Source organism: Columba livia, chromosome 6, assembly GCF_036013475.1.
Source record: "Columba livia isolate bColLiv1 breed racing homer chromosome 6, bColLiv1.pat.W.v2, whole genome shotgun sequence".
In the NCBI taxonomy this organism is placed as follows: domain Eukaryota; kingdom Metazoa; phylum Chordata; class Aves; order Columbiformes; family Columbidae; genus Columba; species Columba livia.
Genome location: NC_088607.1, coordinates 33,122,944 through 33,146,287, shown reverse-complemented (window position 1 = coordinate 33,146,287; position 23,344 = coordinate 33,122,944). Strand labels below are relative to the sequence as shown.

Genomic DNA, 23,344 nt, shown 5'->3' with positions numbered 1-23,344 from the left:
CCCCTGCAGCACGCCAGGCACTCGGCGGGGATGAGGGACGAAAGCGAGATCGCTGGGGAGCCGAGATGGGCACCGGCTGCCCGCCACAGCCGGCTGTGGGATCCCTCCTCCCTCTGCCGTGCCCTGAGCAAGGCCATTAGAATAATATGCAACTAGCAAAGAGGCAGCAGATTCAGGATGACTGAAAGACATGCAGAGAAACAGCCTTCAAAATATATTATTACCACCGCCACCGAATTATACTTTACAAATGAACAATATTTGTGTGACCTCATTAAGGATGACAGTGCATTTCACAGCCTAATGAGCAGCCATCCCACATGTGGTGATACGGAAAACTGTTTTTGCTAGTAGCATGGGAAGTCAGAATTTATATGTTGGCAAAAATTGGAATGGACAGGTGTAAATGGCACCTCAGAATATCTGGAAAGCAGATGCATCAGAATACAAGATAAAATCAGTGGTACTTAGTGCCATGGACATGATTTCCACAAAGTCATACACTATTGAGCTGAAAGACCTCCGACAACTTTCCTGGCATTAAAGGTATCTTGTTGCTGACTCTCTCATACTCCGAAGAAAATTTTTATTAGTCAAATATAAAAGTCAGCCTAGGCCACATTTCATCTTTAAGTCTCCTGAAATCAGGATTTTATAAGTGTTTGTTTTCCTAATGTATGGTATTTAGCAAATTTCAAAACACTGAATTTTATATGAAGAGTGGTTAACTAGTACCTGCTAAAAATATCTGTATGGGAATGTAAGCAATAAGCCATGACTACTGCCAATTACATTTTAGCATAACTACAGTGGAGCAGGTTTAAATATCTATGCCAAATTTCATCAGACTGACCTGGCTGGCTCCTCCAGCCCCCCCTACACAGCCAACTAGCCTTTTAATACTAATCCCACATTCCTTTGACAGCCCTTGGAGAAAACCACTCTTTTCCACACTTTATCTTGAAAATACTCCAGAGTTTCCACACAATTTTACCACCTTCCTAAAGTCAGCATAAGCAGACAACATGGTGCCTTGGACACTACATAGTGCCTTGGACACTACAGTGAACATAAGCTTTCTTTGGACCTCCCTCTTGTGTCTAACGTCCCACATTCTCTGCTCCTAATTTGAGATTGGATATGTCAGAAGAAGCATGCCTGCTCCTTAAAAAAAAAAGCGCGACAAAAGTGTGTCTCCTTCCCATCAAAACTGATGCCACAAATAGGATTCCATTCCTGAAACCCTACCGCCTGCTCCGCCAGCTTGTGCTGAAGGGATAATCTCGTCACCTGCTGGAGGCAGCAGTCAACTCTTGAAAAACAGAACAAAATCAAGAACACGTGCATTGTCTCCATTTGCTTGCATGGAACAGTCACGCTCAGCTTTTTGGAATGACAAACCGAAGAGATGTTCAACATGCCAAAATAAAGATTTTCAGAGAGTATCCTCTTCCATACTGCTTAAAGATCGTGCCTATTTTAGGTGTTTGGTACTGTGGTGGTTGTTTTGCGCAAGCATCTCATCTGCACTGAACTAATTCTGTACAAATATTCATGAGCATGTTTAACAAGTTTTAACAAATAGAGCAGGCATCTTGCCAGTCACAGCCGAATAGCAATGAAATCTAAGCACAGACATTTAGGAAAAATTTATTCGTTATTTCAGAAGAAAGTGGGAGGAGATATTTCTCTTATTTATTTAACAATATTTCTGTAACACCGTAAGGATTAACACTAAAATATTCAACCTTAGCCAGCCAGACATAAGGAAAACACACAGAGCATAAGCATCATTAGAGGTGCACATTGTAATAAATCATCATTTGCTGTTTGGCAAAGAATTTGCACTATAGGATTTAGCACAGCTCTTAAACTTTTTCCTCGTAGAGTACTTTGAGGTTTTGTTTGTCGGGTTGGTTTGATTTTGTTTTGCTTTAAATCACCTAGATACTTTCATTCCTTAAGAGGTACATTCTATTTCATTCCAAATTATTTAATGCGTCAAGGCAATACTAAGGATTTGAATAATAAAAAAGAACCAGCGGTCAAACTGCACTACATCGTCTGTATTTTTGCCTCATCATGTCCATATTTTAAAAGAAAGAGTCATCTTTTTTACACTAACACCCACGTATATATTTTTGAAGAGAGAAGATGAACAAAGAAGATATGAATGACTTCTTCCAACCCTTTTCAAGATAGCATTTGAAAATGTAGTTTTTAGAAATGTTTGATTTATAAGGCAAGAAGTTCACATAGAAGCACAGAAATTGAAGTGAAATGCTAGCTGTACCTACTTAACTTTGACTGCCAGGGATCTCTACATCTGTTTCTATTATCTACTAACAGTATTCAGCTTTTCAGTCCTGTTACTACGAAGCCAGGAGTTTCATTTCTTCCCAGGTAGAAATTAATCCCGATAGCCTTAAAATTATCATTTAAGTAGACCATACGCATCTTTCCTTCCATATTTTTTTTGTCTTTTGGTTTAAAAAACTATTAGGTTGGATATACATTGCCTCAAGTTATACTCCTTTTGGTGGGCCACAAATTACTTAGAATCTTATTTATAAGCTTTTATTTTGTTCTCCTAGACCTTGAACCTTCTGAAATTCAACTGAAGGTCATGAGTTTTATAGGAACAACACTTAGGAACAACCACAGGTTACTTCATGATTTAATGGAAATTGCATGATAAAGCAAGAGTATGCTAAACAGCGATATGCAAGCTTATGCTTAGTGTATTAATTTAATAATCAACAAGTTGCAAACAAGTTAATTGTGTCAAGATAACTTTTATCTGTGGTAGTAATCTTTCATGCCTTACTTCAAATTTGGAGTTACCTCAAGTTGATTGGAGAAAAACAGCAGAAAAGCCAGAAATCCTTTAAATAGTTTGTTTACCAACAAGAAAGCACAGAGACAGAAAAGAAACAATGGTCATCTTTACCAAAAGCCTGCACAGAAAACCGCGTGGTATCTTTTGACTTACAGTAAACTGATCCTCATCATCCAAGAAATAACTACAAGCCATCTTAAACAAACAAACATAAATATATAGGAGGACTAGAGAGCTGCAACCCATTCATTATGCCCAAGCTTTTCAACACATTTGCAGAACTCATCTTTTTGTTTAGGAATGGCAAATCCTCAGCACAATTACACTCTTCTATATCAATTAAGCAATTAATGCAAATAGAAAGTTACCTTTACAGCTGCTGTCACTGCAGCAGTTGCTGCCAAATTCAACCCTTGCCTCCCAAAATTCACCATGGTCTCGTAGCCTCTTTCTTTGGCTTGTACGATGTACTCATCAATCTCCTAAAAGGAAAACATACTGAAATTTTAGAAGGCTATGCATAAGAGGCATGTTACCCCACAGCATTGTTTTTCCATCAATAACAGAAGACTTAAGAAATCTTTAAGAAAATTTTTAATGGAATAATTACTCTTGCCTTTGTCTCCTGATGTTTCATTCACTTAGACTCCCATTTAAAAAAGGATTATGTCTGATCAAACAAAACTATAAAACAGATCACTTTTCTCCAGCTCAGAAACATGGCAGCTACACAGCAAGTACCTTATAAGAGTAAGCTTCACTTGTCAGACAAAAGTTTTTCAAGAAAACATTTAAGATGAAATCGGAGAACTCCTTAGAAAGGTAGAGTTGGCTCACATGGAACTTCTGAAGCCAGAGCTTTTACGTAGTTAAGTACCAAGGACAATCCAGTAATGACATTCATCCCCAGCTGTGGTTAATGGCTGGAGTTGAAGATAAAGGCTTCGAGGTAGTTCACAACAGCTCACAGACTAAAATCCCTTTAGCTTACGAAGTTGCAAACAGTTTATAGTTCAACCTTCAGAAGGTCAAGATGACCTTATTGTTCGAATTGGTGGCAATCATTCAGCTACCTGTTTTGCCTAATAAAGGCCAAGCCCAGCACTGACCTTTAGGAATGTTATTTTCTGTAGTGTGAGGTTTTTAGACCTTTGCTAATCACTCTTGACACAGATCCAAACAGTGTACTGAAAAAGAGCTAAGCAGATCCATAGCGCTGTCATACTTCGGCTAAAGCTAAATATCCTTTAGCTCTTTTCTGTGTGGGTATTTTCTGTTGGAGACTCGTCTTCCCTTAAACCTCAGTACAAAGTCTCTCCTCTTCTCCGTCAGTTTGCACACCAGAAAAGTCAGTGCTGTTTATCCTAAGAAGTTTTTTTATCAGGTTATGCCAGAAAGAACGCTAACACACAAAGCTGTTGCTAAAACTGCATTCATGCTTCTACACACACTGCACATGTTCTTTCAGTAGAAAGTCAAACTGCATCACTTCCACTCAACTGGGCTCCCCAAAGTGCACACAGACCAGAGAACACCAAGCTATCTCATGTCAATAGAAAGAAGTACAATATCTGCTCATGCCAGTTAAACAGAAGAACGTACATGGACAGTCAAATGCACTTGTCTCTGAACTTGGGTTCATGCTGCCTACAGACCAATAGCACACTGATCTGCTTTTACCATGTATCTAGAAACAGTATTTCAGTATAAAGCATTAAAAATATGAGATGTTATTTCTTACCCTTTCTTTAGAAGAAAGAAGTGGGTGGAGAAACTTTCTGTAGATTAAACTTGCCCCTCTAGTATATGGGGAAAGGAGCCAAATAACAAAAGCTATCTTCAGTTCATAGTACAGTGGAAACCTACAGACAAGTTAAAGGTTGCATGAAATCAACATCTGCAGTAAGAAAATGCACAGTAATTAATCATAATAAAGAGATCTCTTCAAATAACACAATTACATGTTAACATAGAGGATTCTTCATATCCAATAAGTTATATTAGAGAAAAATTACATGAGCTATAGACTTACAGATTTATTTTTTTTACCCTACTGTCATTTAAGAAATGCAAACAGTTAATATACTTGTTTTGCATTAAACATTTCTGCACAGAGAAATTACAGTCCATCCTTTAAGAGTTCCATGCCTCTGTTCAGTTTCTATAGAAAAGGTGGAAGCTCTATAGTCCTTACTTCGAGGGAGAGTGTACAGCAAGCTTGGAAAGAGATGTTATTCTTCACATACGCTGAGATCTTTTCCTCAAAAAAGGGCTATCAACTTCTTTATAAAAATTAAAACATTACAAATCAAAGAACATGAGAAACAAATACGGTTTCATCCAGAGTTCATAAAGAGCAGGCTCTTACCAAGAGACTGTTAGGTCAGTTATTGTTTCAGTAACTGTATAAAGAGCAAACACAATCCAATACATCATCCAGCGAACCTGAAAAACAACATCTTCAGTAAGAATTTAGATTCCACCTTTCACAGAATACACTGTACACTGCACAGTCAGTTCTGAGCTGTCAAAGCAAGACTTCCAACAGTATCTCAGTCTGCACATACTGGGTTACAAGCGAAACTGTATGACGGTCCTAAGGGTGTTCTGTTCATAAATAGAACTGGTGGCAGCTGTGACAAGCTAAGTGAAATGGCTGGGTCACCATGGTCACAACCTCACCTAGGCTGGCTTCACAGATTTGATTCTGCCTCTAGAATCTTTAGTGATAAGAAAAAAAACACTGCAGAGAGTCAGTAGAGTATCATTTAGGATGAAATGCTGCTCCCACTACAGCACTAAAGGATATTTCACTCTCTCCAATGCTCATCCGTATGTTTATACCACAGATGATAGCATTATTAAGGCAGGTAGCCCTTGCTTTTATTTCACAATATACTTCATTCAGCTATGCTTTGCAGTTAACTTACATGTGTGCTTAGTTTACGGTATTAACAGCAGGGCAAGGCAGGAAAAAAGCATTTTCATGGAAATGTAATTCTATTCATATGCCAGGAACGGCAAGATTCTTGTTAATAAAAGAGTTCACATGTAAGCATCTTAATGCTTCAGGGGTTTACATCTATATACTTTTTTGTTTTTAAGATTTACACTATACATGATAGTTTTGAAATCAGAGAATACTCTTAAAGAAAAGTTTTCTAAAAATTAACTAAGTAGCCCATTTTTCTTGAACATTTGTTTAAATTTGGTTGTCTAAACTGATTACATCTTTCAGAATAAATGCTATACAAATAGTTTCATGCATTTGTCTTCTTTAAGATATCAGTGGTCAAATTCCAAAATAGGTCAGTGCAAACCACCACTGGTTATTCATACTGAACACCCACACTTTCTTTAAATTCCAACACTATCTATGCTAGAAAAAAACCCCACAGTTTTAAAAAAAGAAATAAAAGAGAAGAAAAACATCACCTGCAAACAGATACAGTAACCTCATTTCATTTGTGATACACAGACTATTAACTCTTCTGGCATGTCCATAAAGCATTAAACACCACATTTGTTAGACACTAGCTCGAGTCCTAAATTCATGTACCCTCTTTCAAAAGGAGGAATATATATACTTTCCTATAGAGGATGTGGCTCAGATTTAGTCTTAACTTTTAAAGCAATCTTTGGTTTTTCTACATGGACTTAAATAAATACTCAAAAGCTAATGCTACACTGCTGCCTGCCTCATAGCTGTGCATTATGCTTTAAAAGCACTTCCTTTGTCACAACCTGAGACCCATTTATCTTAAATGCCTTTCTGCATTTCAATTTCAAAAGCAAGTCAGTCATGTGATGACATTCTTCACTTCAGTCTCTCAGAGGATTTAGATATTTCAGGCTTGAATAAACTAAGACAAACCTACACAACAGCTGAAGTCATCTCTGACAGGCCATGTGACATTTAGACTGGTGACCCTTCCATGAACCAGAGTCAACACCTGAATAAAAACAAAAACCCTTACCCCATCACCCTAAGTATGATGCAATGCAGTTTTTAATATGCCAGGAAAGGCTGATTTTTTTTCCTAATGTATTTTATCCAGGCTATTCAGTCCTTAATCAACATCTATTCACCCAGTTAGGAAAAACAGTAGAAGTGGAGTTTCTCTTGGGCTGGTAGGAACAGTAAGAAATGCTCTGCAGAAGGGTACCTGAGATCTGCCAGGAGTGCTGCTGAGCTCTGGGCAAAGATGCTCAAAAACACAGATTATATTCTAGTACCACTAATGCATTAGGTACCAAAGGTATCCTTGAAAAGGAACCTGAGTGACTTACAGTGGTTTTCATACCAGATGGAAAGAAAAAAAAAAAGGTCATATTTGCCACTGCTCAGAAGATTATCATCTACTTAACTCTTAAAGATGAAGTTACAGAAGCTTTGATTAAGTTATGCTTTTTATGTTAAAAGGGTGATTACAGATTTGCTTTGTTGAGCTTTTTTCCTATCATCCAAGTGTTAAGCTCATCTTTGTTGGCTTTAGCTGAAGCACATCCTTTCAAGTCAGGATTTTGAAGCCAGAATTTGAGAAGACTGGTCCTTCAGACTTCTAAACTACATTTCAGATGCTTATTACAAGCACTTTGGTGTAACACAGTGAAAAAACTCCTCAAAGACCATAGTCAACTCCATTAAACCAGGGTAATTACAAGAACAAATAGAACTCCTCAAAGGCACAGATCCTAATTTCTAGGATCAAGGTCCATAAGTCTTTTAAATTACCAAAACCAACAGCAACATTTTTTTTCCTCAGAAATAACCTTTGAACAGTTTGCTGCATCATGACCTACACAGCAAGTCAAGACATCCGTACTTTCTGGTGGTTGTTTTTTGGTCCTTGTTGTTGTTTTGGTTTGGGGGCTTTCTTGGGGTTTTTGTTTTTTTACTGGTGGAAGCAGTGGTTAAGTAAAAAATGTTCACTGTTACAAAGCTCTTGCAATCCAGCAAACAAAAGCAGATGGATCCAGAGCCACACAGCCCTGGAAAGGAAGCTGTGCTCAGAGCTGAGCCATTTGGAAGGCTGCAGTTAAACCTACACCCTCTCCATGAAAGAACATGACCCCAGCTGGGCAGATGAAAACTATGGACCATTCCTAAGATCTATCTGGACACTCAACCCAATTAGCAATGGAGTGGTTATTCATTAATGAATCAATGTCATTCCCTGCCCAGGAAAAAGCCCCTGTGATGAGTCCCATTCATCTCAGGCCCATGAGTACTTTGTGTGCCACTGCAAGTTCAGGAACTGCTCAAAGATCACAGGTGACTGAAAAGCAGTGTTTTCACACCAAATGAAAATACACAGCTAGAAAAATATGGTTACAGTTCCTGCTAAAAGTCTTGTGTAAATGACAGGCATCTCTAAAAAAGGATGCCCAAGAAACACAGCTAAGTCATAGCTAACCAGACAATCACAACATTCTACAAATATCACCATTTTTCTAGAAAACATACTGCAGGAGGTAATGGTAACCTCTTAAATTAAAGTGATTTCTTCTATTAGAATTTGAAACTGCTATCCTTTACTTAGCCTGTGGATTTCTTTTGAGGGAGCATGGAGGAAAAGCAGCTTATAAATTCTTTGCATTATATACTTTCCTGACAGGGTAAAAGTAAGCATAAGACAGAGGAAATTCTTCTATTTTTGATGATTTTTTTTTCTCCCAGAAGCTTAGCTCTGGCAGGCACTGGCTCTATATGCACAAATAAGCTCTCATCACCTCGTTCACAGAAAAGAGCAGCAGTATGAATATGATGTCTGCTTTAGAGCCTCGATGGAGTGCTCAGACTAAATTTAAGACATACAAGGGGAGGAATAACACCTACTGCATTCTGCTACTAAAACCAAGTACAAAGTGGAGACAGCACCCATGCAGAGAGCAGCATTAGGTCACAGCTATGGCTGCTGAGCTGGAGTAAATGACAGCACTGACTCCATCCTGAGTCAGGCAGCCAAATTAAGAACAAGGTTCAGGAGAGAATACAGGTTAATTGCCAAAATCAAGTCAGGCTGCCTCTTAAAACAGGGAAGTGACCAATGCTCCTTGTGGCTGCAGCTGGGTAACATTCTTGTGGTAATCATTGCTCACACCAAAAAGTACCTAATTTAACAGATTAATTCTAAACTGCAGTAGCAACATTTTTTCCTCTTCTGTCTGTTCCGCTTCTTTCCTCCACATCACCTTAACAAAATCTTTTCCTTCCCTGCTTACATTTTTTTCTCATCTTTGGGGAATGATAAATTAAGCAGAGCTACCCTTTTCTAAGGCAGATTTTGAGTCCCCTGTCAAGCTCCACAGAATGGCAACTAAACTGCTGCTAGTGTTCAAGTGGTCACTGAAAATCTACTACTCATTGCTTATCCTGCAGGTGATGAAAGAATCAGAATACATTTTTTCTACCCCCAGCCCAAAAGTGCATTATTTTGGAAACTTCACTGAAATGCAGCCAACACTTGTAAGGTTTATGTTTAAAAATCACCCTAAAAATATCTGTATACAGAATAGTGTGTTGGACACATTTCAACAAAATCTATGAAATGTCTGAGAAAACTTTAGCACAAAATCACAGGATTAACACTAGATTCACACAGGTGTTGTTGCTAATAGTAGGAGTTGAATCAAGCTTTCATACGGTTTATCGCACTTTTATTATGAAAATTTATTATGAGAATTTCACAATTGTATGTCAGAGGCATTTAATTCAGCATGCTACTTACATATTCCTTCACATTTTTTGTCTTCACAGCTTTGTATGAGTAATATGCAGGATACAGCATCCCAAACAGCAGCCTATTGGAAAATAAAAAGAGCGTTCAGAATCTGGTATACTGTGATGACAAAACATTGATAATACATCACTAGAGCAATGCAGCCAACTTGAAAAAAATCCTGTTCTCTAGCTTGGAAAAAAACAAATCATAATGTTATAGGTTTCTTGGAGGAAGTATAGCAATACACAAAAATAGAACAACACGGAACAGTGAAGGCTGGACGCCCTGAAGACAAACAGTTTCGTAAGACTGCCTCTGATAGATAATGTAAAACTAGTAGCTCTTCTGGTTCAGCTACCAGTAAAACCAGTCCTGCAGCCTGTCCCTATCAAAAGACTGTTGCCGCATTGGCAGTGCTGTCACACTTAAAGAGCTTCTAACAACTATTGGTTGGCAATGAGAATCATCTACTTTTAGCAAATTACTACAAGATTCTTCAAAAGCAATTTTAAGACAACAAGATGACTTACATAATTCCATCTCCTTTTGCTAGAACGTTGCAACAGCAACACGTGGAAATGCAAGCAAGTGGGAATTAATCCGGTTTTGGTCAATTTCTGCTAAAATTCATCAAAAGTAGGGTGCAGAGCAGGGTGAGAGGGTGCCACGCAACGCGTGCTGAGAGCAGGACCAGAAAAAAAGGTCTGCCCTAATACAACTTGTTACAACACAACACGTTCTAGTAAGAGTCTTGGCCACAGACTAGCACAACAGTATTTTGAGAAACTAAACAGCAATAGTTGCCATCTCCTTGACAAACGCAACAGCTCCATAATTTTATTTCACCAGGTTGTTACACTTGGTAAAGCCTGTTCCAGCTGGCCTACAGCAGCAATTACAGAGAAGTCTGGCTACATCTCTGCAAAAACTTGCTCAGGATGGTTATGTGGGAGAAATTCATGCTTGTAGGGATATCCAGAGATATTCTAAGACAGTTCAGAACTCTTATGTAATTTAACTTCTCACAGTTGAGCAGAGGATGACACACCATCTGTTTCTTTTAATAAGAGCCCACCTGGAATAGATCTGGCATATAAAATTTCAACTCAAATGGCTCAAGTTTGCCAAAGTAAATAATCAAAATTAAAGGTTTTATAGTTGTGTCAGGTAGCTTTAAATAAGTGATTCTACCTACAAAGCCACTGCAGAAGACTGCACAACACTACCAAGCTTTACTGTTAGACCCAGGAAAGAATTCTAAGAACTTGCAGCCCAATTTACTTTTTTGTTTGTTTTTTTAAGCAACTACTCCAAGAGCCTTCATCTTCTCCGAGATGTTATTTGCAAAGTCTACCACAGAACCTTCCTACTATACAAGACATCAGTCCAATCTGATTGATATTCACCAGTTCCAAGCAGCACTCTGCTATGTAGGCAGAAGTCTTCTGCTTGGTAGGAAGCAAATTTAGAGTACTCAAGTCATCTCCAACAGTTAGCATATAGTACTCAAGTGAAAAAATACATAGAATTGTTAACAGCAAAGGCGCTTTCTTCAACATCACAGCTACCACACAGAGTTCCTCCATCTTTAGCAGAAGACAAACATAAAGCGACTCACGGAAGGAAGCCTAGTGGAGGGACAAGGGGATACTGGCAGAGGTACTAATGTTGAGCTATAAACACCACAAGTGAGAGGGAAGAACAAAATTATGCAGGCATAATTGCAGAACCCTTCATGTTTGAAAGGGGCCTTGCATAGTCATCTAGTCCAATCTCCTGCTCAAACCAAAGTCAGCATCAGAGTTGGACCAAGCTGCTTCAGGCTTCAGCCAGTCAGGTCTTGGAGACTTACAAAGAGATTTTACATCCTCTCTGGGCAACCTGTTCCAATGCTTAACGAGCCTCCTAGTGCCAAGTCTTAGTTATATCCAGTCAGAACTAGAAGTTTATGACCATTGTCTCTCTTGACTGAATAGCACAGCAAGAGAATGGGCCTGCCACTTGCAACCTCCAAAAGTTATGCAAGACTGCCAACAAGTCTGCCCAAAGCCTTCTCAATTCTTGCTGAATAAGCCCAGTTCATTGAGACTCTCCTCACAAGTCATGTGTTGTGACCATCTTAGTGGCCTCCACTGAACTTTCTCAAATAAACATAATTCTTGCACTAAAAAGCCCAAAGCCAGACACAGTCAAATGTATAAATCTCACATCTACATCCTCATCCCCTCCCCAGTGTGTAGTATGTATATATTTTCCTCATAATTTAATTATAAAACTCACCTTAAGAAAAATCCTCAAACATTGAACCATTTTCTTATCTTTAAAAGAAAACAAAGGCGGCTCAAAGTAAAATAATTGGTTTTAATTGCATTTAGGACAAAAATATTTACGACCTGATTGTAAGTAAGAGTCAAAGCTAGTTAATCACGTACAGCTCTTTTCTAGGCTTCGTTGATTTCCACAACACAAGACTAGATCTGAACAGATCTTCTGGGGCATGTCTGCAATCTTTGTGTACATTCAGCCTTTATCCATACCACAGGATTGTTAATGACTGATAGCTGCAGAGGAGCTAAAGGCACTTCAAGAGGGTCTTCATGAGATCAGATTCTTCTGTAGCGGGAAGGGATGGTACAATGCAGATCACTTAAAACAAAGCATAACTGCTGTACTATAGCAGTAGTTTAAAACCTGGATCTAGATGCTCAGAATTTCACAATTCATGCTGAACTGGAGTTAACAGAACATGGATACTGAAGCTCTTTAATATGTATAGGCAAGCTGCTACTCCGATGCAGCAGAGCTTACCTACACGTTTCAGATGTTGAATTGCCTTTTGAAAGAGTCCAGACTACATGAATTCCAGTCCAGCATACTGATCTGTAGAAGCCTGTCCAAATACAGCTCTGCTACAATCCAAAGACCTTTCATCCTAAAGCCAAGAAGAGCAACAGCAAAAAAAAAAACCCAGAATGGTTTTACTCCCAACTAGGAGAAAAGCCTGACTGCACAAGTTAAAAGCCTCACCTCACCCAAATAACAGGAGACCTGGAAATAGAAGAAATATGAGGCCAAACACCCTTAATTTTGATGAAGTTCTGCAGACAATAGCTCTTCCTCTCATTTTGTCCCTGTGGAACACCCTGTTCAGTAACTCATCGGTGCTAGTGACTCCCACCTTTCCCTGTTTTTGTGGTTGACATTACAACCATTAAGTATCAGAGATAAGGAAAGTCTCGTTAATCCTAATAACATAACACAGACTTTATAGGGGCAGAAATTTCTTTGTTCAAAGAAGAAACACAGGAGAGGTTCCTGAACATCATAACCACTACCAGCTGGCAGATGGCTGCTTTTTTATATGCCAGCAGTTACTGGTTGGCTATGCACCTCTCTCAAATTCTCAAAAAATAGTCCAGTTATTTAAACAGCTACTAGTAGCCCACACATGTAAATTTCTTGCTATGAAGCATATGAAAGAGAAACAGTTTGCATCTTTCACGCAACAGATTTTTGGTCTATCCTTTTCCACTCAGTTTTCTGTCAAGTAGCACCCCATCTACTTAAAAAAAGCCCACAATGTATTTTTTTAATTTAAACAGCAATTTATCCAAAATCTGGTAGAAACAAGAATTGGGACAAAACAGAATTCTGAGAACACTGCTTTGGAAACAATTGATCTTCAAGTAAAAAGCTTATTACAGTAATAGTAAGACCACAAAGCTAAAGACAACCTCAAGTTAAATGAGAACACTAGCGCAAGGCAAACACAATAACAGAAGCTAGTTTTCCCCAACTAGTGAATCTTTATGTTACTCAATACTGGTGATATCAGGAGTTGGAAAAATCCCTCTTTCGGTACTCACTTTTTTCTTTTTAAGAATTCCTCTAGAACGCACTTTTAAAACCAAAGGAGAAGAAACTCTGCACCACAATATCTCATTACTTATTAGTGTTCAATACTGCTGTAACATTGAAGAGACTGCCACTTGTTCACTAGAAGTGAGTCAATAGAACTAAACTGAAAAACACCAGCACATTGAGCCAGTAACAATAGGAAGCAGTACTGTGAAGTTTTTATCTCCTTCCAGCCAGAGCTGACATTTTAAGTGTGCCACAATGATGCTGCCAACTCTGGCATCACGAACTCCCTTCACACGGGCAAAGTCATCTAATCTTAGTGACAGCTACCAGGCAATTTAACAGCAGAAAAGCCAACTTGTCACCAGTGAGTGTAGCTGAAGGTCAGCAAATTCACTTCTAGCCTCGATCTATACATGATAGATTAGTATCCAGGCATAAAAGAGATCACTGCAGCTGACTGAAGCAGCAGCACATAGAACAGGGGCAGCAGGGAGCCTGGGCACAATCAGTATCACTGACACAGAGCTACAACAGATGAGCATTTTCTAATAGTTTCGATGTTTGCATCGATATCCCGCAAAATCTCAAGCTGTTAGCAACACTTACTGCTATGCATAAGTGTGTAATTCTACAGTAACTACACAATACACTTCAAGGATCTGCCCAATTATTCCAAGGCTTTGCAAATTTAGAAGCTTAAGTGTTATGTTTATCAAGTGCAGTTTGTATTTCACACAGGATGTCAGCACACTGCACTAATGTAGCAGACAAAAACAAAGCCAGTTTCCGCAGATGGAAACAGATTTCAGCAGAGCGCGATGTCATTTACTCTATTTTACTAGTAGGTATATGGATAATCCTGCTTACCAATGTCATTTTACTGCCAGTTGTACACCTACAGCTATTTCAGTTTTTCAGCTACACTCAGCAATGAATGTGGCATTCCTGTTTTGGTACAGCCACTTCCTCTACAGACAGAGAAATGTTTCTCAAATATACTAGGAGATCAAGATCAAAAGACAAAGCAAAAAAAGAAAAAAAGCCTTGAAATCTGAATAAAGTAAGATATTTGTGTATCCATATAGCTGTATTAAAACAAATATAACCTACTGCCTCTATCACATTATCTAGAGTCTTACAATCTGAATAGCTTTAAAGCACACAACTATATGAAAATTCATTTCTCAAGAGAGTTTGCATTTGATTGATAAATGAAAAAGTCACCTGTACTCACATTGCTCTGCATTGAGCATATTTTACCTGCATAGTAAACAACTCTGAACATAATGTTAAAAAAAAAAACACAACACAAACATACAAACAAAAGCCACCAAGTCGCCCAAAAAGACTGCCTGCAGCCAGACTCCTACAACACTATGCCGTTAAACGTTAAACCAACCGTGAATTAATCACAGAATCACAGAATGTTAGGGAATGGAAGGGACCTCGAAAGAACATTGCCAAAGAATTGCTGGGAGCAAGGCACAGTGTTCGGCACTTCATTCTTTTGTTCCTCTGAAATGCAGAAAGACAAGGCCCACAAGTGTTCCCTTACAGTGAAAGCCATGCAGGATACTTTGGAGCCAATGCCATATGCTAAGCTCCCTTTCCTTAACAAGTCTGATAACAGGGATGTCACCAATTTGTCCACCCACTGACAGACTGCTGGTCTCGGCACAGACTGCTGCAGAGCCGGGCATTTGTTTCCGTGTGCATCTACAGTGGAAATATGGGTCTACATCCTGAAGGATCACTTGAAAGCATTTGGCAGGTGGAGGAATAAAAGAAACCTCCCCACTTACACAAAACCATGGAAGCAAATATAAATACCTGATACACTTCCTCACTTTGCTGCCCATGCCCAGTTCCCCTTCCCAATAATACTCTTTACCCACAAGTTATGACAGGAGCATCTTCCACTCCTGTCACATACACTCTCAAGCTTTTCTGTGAGCCGGTCAGACACCAGAAGTAACGCAGCTGACTCCCAGCTCTGTACATGGTTTGAAATCCTTACCTGCGCTGCAGCAGCTATGCAAAAGCTATGTCTCATGTTGTTAGTATTATGTTGCTTCTATATGAACTAAAATTACTACTCCGTGTTACGGGTAACAAGTTTAGTTTGAGCAAGATTTCTTTTGAAGGGAAGTTTTTTAATGGAAACTAAACAGCAGAATGAAATCCAGTCTGAAGAGCAACACTCAAGTGCTTGGCTGGCTATTCTTGGCTTCAAAACGGCAGATATGGCCATATTCCTTAACAATGTGTCCACTGAGGTTTCAATCAGCGCACACCAGAAAAGCATAACCATTTTTGCTTAGACTGTATGCTACTCATATAAGCCATTCATGTAAGCCATTCCCGTAAAGGATCAGCAGTTTGGATTCCCCCCCCCCCTTTTTTTTTTAAGCTGTAAACCAGTAAGGCTAATGAGTTATGAACTAAGTTCTAACTGCTGCACATCTCTGTGTGGTACCCTCATGCTCAAAATAAGGCATAAAAAGTATCTGTAAGAAATCTATTCAGGAAAAAACCCTGCAATTAAATGGAAAAAGCCAAACACTCAGTCATGCCCACCAACATGCCGGAGGGTTACAACTGGGTAGTAAGTTCTGGACTAAGCCAGCTATCTCCTAGTTTTTTTACATGTCCAGACAAACAAAAGTTCACACTGGCATTTTTGTCCTGAATGTTTTGAAAGGCACTACACAAACAGTCTTCCTATCCAGCACCTGACAGAATTTAGTTCCGTTTTGTTACCAGACAACGTTCAGATATACAACACTAACAATAACAATCTACATTAAAAGACTGTGTATTCAAACAATTACAAAGATACACTTGAACCAAAATGCTAGTCTGTTACAGGGACAGGAGAGCATGCAGATAAGCTCCTGAACCTCACACCAAGTTATACCCTACCTTTTGTTCCACTCCCCACCTTGAGCAAGAAGCAGGGGAAATCCCATAAATCCTATTAAAATAACATGTCTGCTAACAGTAGCAAACCTCGAATTCAGCAACTTCTTTAGCAGATTATGGTTACCAAAAGGAAGGAATACGATCAGAAACAGGTCTGTTAAAATCTTCACAGCATTCTTATATAGACAATATCCACAAAAGCCATAGAGAAAAAGTCTTAACAGTTAAAGAATATACCCAGAAGCACTGACAGATCTTAATAAAGCACATTCTTGAGCATAGCAAGGCTATTAACCTTCCAACTTAGCAAGCTGGAATTCTCCAAAGCAGCTCGCAGATTCTTCCAAATCACAACATCACTAAAAGTAATGCAATTACTCAAGCAATCAAAAAAATCACCTTAAGGTTTTAATGGGAAAAGTGACCTCCCTACAAATCCCACTAGTAAGTGGGACTTTCCTATGTCAGGAACATTTATTGAAGTCCTATATATAACAACTGCAAGCAGACTGATAGGAGATAATTAAGCCTTTCTTCCAATGCAGAGCTCCAGTCGCCATTATGTTTATCCTATCCACTTGCATTTGTAGAATTCTACTTCATTGACTCACTCAAAATAGGGAACCTGTTACCAGATACTCTTCAAGTTCTCTCAACACAGAAACAGCCCTGTCTGAATCTTGAAAGAAGTCTGAAGAGAGCATACAAAAACAATCAGAAAGAAATTATCTTCTTTAAGGGAAATGTTGTACTGGAATCTGTGTGAAGTACTAGCATACTTACAGTCAAGATACATCAGTAAGACTCATCACTTATTTCCACAGGCTCACCAGATTCTCTCAGGGAAAACAAGATTTATACACCAAGAGAACATTCCGATCTTTAAACCATTTTCTCTGCAGAGAAATTTGAGTCCAAGATAAGGATTTTCCTTTCCTGCCATTACCTTAAGCAAAATTCACCTATAAATGCATACTGCTCAGAATTCCCCCCCCCCCTTTTTTTTTTTCCTCCTTATGCTCAAAAAGAGCTGAAAGCACTGGAAACTTTCATAGCATTTTCACGGTTGCCTGTTAATTGTCCTAACTTGCTATTACAAGACCCTGCATAACACAATAAAGATCAGAAAGTGGTCTTAATTAACAGTTAATTTGATACCTGAACACACATTAGATGCGTTACTTCCTTCAGTGAGAACTAACCTTGAATTTCCAACTCACAACCTACATACAGCTTGCAGCCTGTTAGGCCAGTTCAGCTGGCCAGCAGTATTTCCCTAACACAAGTACCACCCTCCCAGCAACAAAGCTCACCTAGGCGTTCCTGCTCCAGCAGGGGGATTGGACTAGATGATCTTTTGAGGTCCCTTCCAATCCCAAACATACTGTGATACTGTGAAAGCTACTGCACGTGTGTCCTACCAGCCCTCTCTCGGGGGCCGGGGCAGTCTGGAACAAGGTACTGCTGAAAAGCAACTCTCAAAGGAAAATCCAGGCTATTCTCACTACGGAGTCAGCCCAGAAACACCTTCACATGGACAAGCTGCATCAGTACTCTAACATCGCAGCTCTCCTAGTCACTCTCAGAGTTGACAGGCCAGTATTGGTACACAAACCTTGTGAAACAACCCACCTCTTGTTCATGTATAGATCACATAAGGTGCAAAAGTCCTTGGGGAGAAGATATTGCATATCTATCTCACACGAAGATTCTATGCCTATGTTTGGAGATGGTGTCCAAAACTGACCAAATTTTCTTGTGTTGCTGGATAGCCTAGGCACATTTTAACAGGAGAGTTTAAGCCTCGAAATACTACCACTATGTCATTTAAAAAATAAAGAAAAAAAAAGGAATCACACACAAAATACACCACCAAACCATCAGCTCTCAAAACCTGTGCAAAACATACAGTCGAAAGGCCCAACAAACCCAGGAGTACAGAGAATTCCAAAGCTAGTACTAGAAAGCAAAACAGACAACAGAGTAGGAACAGAAATTGTTATAGAGCTCTTAGTCACTTCTCTGCATGCCTACCTATTCATAGCTTTATTTTAACACACGTGTTTAACCACTGCTGTAATAGCGTCCTGACCATCCCTGTACTATTTCCTGTTTACAGACTTACTAAGCTCCACATGTGTGCAGAACAGTCAGCAAGTGAGCTCATAATTTCCAACCACCTACACCAAGGAACTGAAACAAGATGCATCTATAACACTTCCACGTGATGAAATGCAAACACGGAAGGGCCTTCAATACAGAGTACCGCTGTGGAGCAGGCGAGCAAGAACACAAGTAAGACCACAACTATTTTCTAAGTTTAAAGATGAAAGCTGATACCTACCTGGATGTCCAGAGAAACTGTTGCATAAACTCCATTTTAGGTGATTATGCTTCAAAAGAGTTTACATAATAAAGGTAATTGACAGAGAAACACATTTATGAGCTTCCTTGTTTTTGAAAAGGTTCTTTACACTTCCTACTCTTGGAGATACTACAATCTACACATACACTGTTCACAAGAAACATGGTCCTCTCAATTTAGGATACTTCTGATGAGCTTCTAAATGACATCACTAATTTAATGCAGATAAACTGCTGAACAAGATTAACACGAACATTACAAATTCAAGAACGAGGTGTTCAGTTTTCCCATATGGTTTAAAGTTACATAGACAATTCATACTTAGTTTCTTGGGTTTGATAAACTTAAGTAAAAAATCACCTGCTGTCTTATTTACCTACACTACTCCTAGCTTCAGGTCTAGTATCTTTACAATAATTTTGGAAGCTCCTACAATTTTTTAATTAGGTCTTAATTTTCTGTATAAAACTATAAAGTCCTTCATATCAAGGATACTCTAGAAAAATCCAGGAGAGACCCTGCAAACACCTTCCATTTTAATCTAACTGGTACACTGAAAAATTGTTCATTATAACAACTTCGACTAACTCAAAGTCAGTGGTCACTCCTTCTCAAAGGTTTCTCTGCTCCATGCCACAGTGAATTTTGAAACAAGCAAAGAAAGATGAATGTCTGGAGCGCCAAAGCTGGCATAAAAGAATAAAGCAAATACTATCATCTCGGTACTGCCAACTCCTGCACATTTTTGAAATGTTTAACAGCCAGAGCTTCAGCTCTCTGACACCTCAAAGATTCCAATTCTGATGAAATGACCAGGTAAGAATCAGACTTGCATGTGAAGATGACCTTTTATCCGGTACAAAACTGGAAAAGCAGCAGTAAGATAGCATAGCTAAAGAATAACAATACTAATTAATTGACAAAATTTCTGCATTTGATAGAAACAAACTAAAACAAATGCTGTAAAAAATACACAAATACCACATCTCCAGAATAAAACCCTCAAAAAAACGAACAAAACACATTCTCATTACAGCGAGTCTACTTATTGTTTAAAGTAGATAAGTTAAGGAGTGAGATTAATTCCCAAAGCAAGACGACTCAGTATTTTAAGTGGCAGTAACCTCTTTCAGTGATTGGAAAAAGAAAATTGTCATTGTGTGAAAGGATCCGACGCCAGCTTTTTCGTTGTTAGCATTATCTTGGACACATTTACCCTAAGTTATATTACCTTCAATCAAGCTATGCAAGTCACGATGGGAAGCCCATGAATAATTGCACAATAAAAACATCTGAGTCTCAGCTGCATAAGATGGGGAGAAACATTTGTATCAAAGTGTTCAATCATATTTTCTCTATTTCTATCAGCAGCTGCATGAAGAAAAAGTGACCTGACATCTCCAACATTCGAACTACAGAAGTTCAGTAATCTTGTACTTATTTTCAGTGTTACAGGAAAATAAGTTTACATTCTTTCATGACTATAAAGTCATGCTCATTCTCAACCGTTTTTGGAATCTAAAGCTTTCTTCAGCTTTGGGAGGTGCTTTAAAGCCAGCCACTACTCTGGAGTTTCCCCATCCTGGCCTCCCCTATCACTCACAGTCTACACATTTCCTCTAATACCTCAGAATGCCACATAGTTAACAAAAAGTGTCTTTCCACTCAGATTCTTACCTTGTCACCTTTGCTTTTTCACCTTACATTGGTCTGCTTGGGACTTTGAAGAATCTCACAAGTTAAAATCCACAATCATGCCATTGCTTGCTACTCTAAGACAGGACCTTCTCCCAGCATTTTTGGAGCATCAAAATAACTGGCTATAGGAAACTAACATTTAAAATAGGAGTGGTCCCAACTAAGAATTGCTTTTGCTTATTCAAAGGAAAACCACATTTTATTTTTGAGCCATTTTAAGTGAAAGACAAACCACACTGCATGTAACCATACATTAATCATGTGGGTTGGTTTTAAATGAAAAAAAAGTGTCCAACACTGCTGCAAACCACACTGCATGTAACCATACATTACTCATGTGGGTTGGTTTTAAATGAACAAAAAAAGGTGTCCAACACTGCTGCAGGCCACACTACATGCAATATCAATCTAGCTGGCTAGTTTTAGACAAAAACGTGAAGTTCATAACCCAAAGGCCCAGAAAACTCCTACTTAATCATTACACACCCTAGAACCTAAGGGTGTTGCTGCAGACCAGCCTCAAGGTCCTGCCTCTCCCAAGGAAACACTACAAAGAGAGAAAACATTGTGCAAAGAAAGAAATGTAACCACACAACAGCAATTCTTTAAGTAAAAAACAGCCTGTCTTATTCTCTTCCCCAGACAGCTTCCATTTTAATCATCAGCAGTTACTTACATCTCAATTTTTGCCTTAAGGTCTTTGATTTCCAAAAAAATCTGTTTATCTTTTGACCCAGAGAAGAATTTCTGAAGCCTCCCAAAGCAATCAAATAACAAACTTCTCCATTATGCACAGGAAAAGGCTTCTTCTATGAAATTTGCATTTGGCAGATACTGTTGAGATAACATCTGGACTTGTCATTCCAATGTATACATGTTTCCTCAATTATAACTGGTACTTGGAGAACTCTGTGAATATGCCGTTACACAACAAGTCAAAAACTGACAATGTGCAGAATCTCTACCAAACTTATTCATGTAGTTGTATTAGTAACTTAATGTAAAAAAAACCAACATGCTAAAAGATTACTTCATTTCCCCCCTTCTGAACCCCAGTGCACTAGTAAAGTAGTTTGAGGGGTAGGTTCTGTTCTTAAAAACAGATAATGCACACTATGTTAATTAACCAAAGGTTCGTTTTTGAGAGAAAAATTCTGTTAACACCTAAACAGGCTAAGAAACCAGAAGATACAGAGGCAATGTAAGTGTGCCTTTTCAGAAAGGCCATTTGCCAAATGCAAAGTAGTTTGCCTGATCCACATTATACTCTTTATACAAATGGAAATTCCATTTTGTCTTGAGCAATCTAGGTTAACTTTTATTCAAAAAAAACTAGCACTTAAAGTTCTATATGTAGAATAGTAAAACCAACACTGCTAATGCTGCATCCATGGCAAACTAGAGACTGACAAGGCACTCATTTAAAACATGTATTTTATGTTTCTGTGGTTATATTGTCTTCCAAGTAACCTTTAAGCTGTTTGCTACTGAAAAATGGGAATAGGTCAGCTTCTTCTCTGGCTTTTAATACAGTCTAATAGTAAATACACTTCAACTGAGCAACACTAGACATGTTTTTAGGCACAAGGGAAACCACACGTTATAGGACAATGTCCTAGTCTAGGAAAAAAAATAGCAGACAAAAGCAAATAATAAGAGCACAAATCCAAATAATTCATTTTCTTTTAACATTACAATTTAAGGCAATGCTACTATACTATCAAAACCAATCAAGATGTCTCTAGGCTAGTGACCATTTTCCACACTCTCCTTTCCATGGCTTTCACCAATGAGTTAAAAAACAGGGTGGGGGAACAAAATAACAAAACCAGGCAGTGGTAGGAAGGCACAAGCACAAACTGTTTTCCGAGTTTCCCCTTTAAGCGCTGCAAGTTCCAACAGCTTTATTAGCAGAAGAAAGTAAAGCACTATGTCAGACTTCTCACTTCAGGGAAAAAAAAACAACTTTGTTAACCCTTGCATTTAAATGCTGGGTTAAAGGCTTTTGAAGGAAATTGCACTTAGTTTTCAACATCTAATGCCAGTTCCAACTGTCCTCAGGATACGTGAGCAATATTTCAAATATGATAATCACAAAGAAAACATTCACTTAGTTAAACCCACTTCTATGTCAATGCTTGCAGACTAGCTATAAAACACAACAGACAGAAATAATGCCCTACTATTTTGTCAGTGATAAACTGAACTGGAAAGTAACAGTGCTGGCTGGCAAAAGGCTCAATACAGAGTTAGCCACTATGGGTTATTTTACTTCCCCCACACTCAAAAGCATCTCATCAGACTGGTTGTTTAGTGCCAGTGAGGCCTGTCATGCTTCAAGGCAGACAGCTCAGCAAAAACCTCCAATAATCTTTCCCACCTAGACTCTACACACCTAATTTTCCAGTAGTAAATTGTTACAATCCAGTTTGGCAGGTCTTCAAAATTCTACAGATCCACAGAGATCGCATCATTTTCAGCTGTAGTATTTTTGTCTCTAAAAACCTTACACTTTTCACATAATAGTACAGATTTTGAAATTCCAAAATTTCAAAGGCACAATAAAAATGATCAAAAAGCTTTTTTACAGATGAAGCATCAGAACAAAGAGTTTTGCTAGATATGTTTTTACTTTTTTTCTTTTTTTAAATTTCTTATCAAAGATGAAAAAGTATTGAGCCGAGGCAACTTTTTTTTAAGTATCACAATTTGGCTTGGGATCTTCCTCAGCCTTATATGAGCATATCAAGAGTTGGCTCTACATACAAAATAACCAGGGAAGACAAGCCATTTCATCTAGGTTGCAGAAATGCTCAAGAGCCTAAAATGTGCTCAGTTGAAGCAGACACTGGTTTGTGGAACATGCAGGAGTGGAGACTGTTTATTTTAATTAGAAACATCCTTTTGTGCCAGACCGTGCAGTTCTTGGTA

General features: G+C 38.6%; 1 protein-coding gene and 1 long non-coding RNA gene across 4 annotated transcripts in view; one reads left to right on the top strand and one right to left on the bottom strand.

The window, feature by feature from the left end:
* Positions 1-18,597, top strand: part of LOC135579784 (uncharacterized) — a 33,090-nt gene extending 14,493 nt beyond the window's left edge. Inside the window, exon 3 of the long non-coding RNA XR_010473556.1 lies at positions 18,470-18,597. This is a non-coding gene — a long non-coding RNA (uncharacterized LOC135579784). The remainder of the gene's footprint in view (positions 1-18,469) is intronic.
* REEP3 (receptor accessory protein 3) overlaps positions 1-23,344 on the bottom strand; it is a 40,829-nt gene that overhangs the window by 11,345 nt on the left and 6,140 nt on the right. For 2 of the 3 annotated variants that reach the window (XM_065067888.1, XM_065067889.1), the window contains exons 2-5: positions 9,571-9,643; positions 5,208-5,284; positions 4,581-4,701; positions 3,208-3,321 (exon numbers count right to left, since the gene is read on the bottom strand). In XM_065067888.1, the coding sequence (XP_064923960.1) occupies positions 3,208-3,321; positions 4,581-4,701; positions 5,208-5,284; positions 9,571-9,643 (385 nt within the window). Of the gene's footprint in view, positions 1-3,207; positions 3,322-4,580; positions 4,702-5,207; positions 5,285-9,570; positions 9,644-21,089; positions 21,108-23,344 lie in introns of those variants that run through there. The other variant, XM_065067890.1, reaches the window with a different exon arrangement.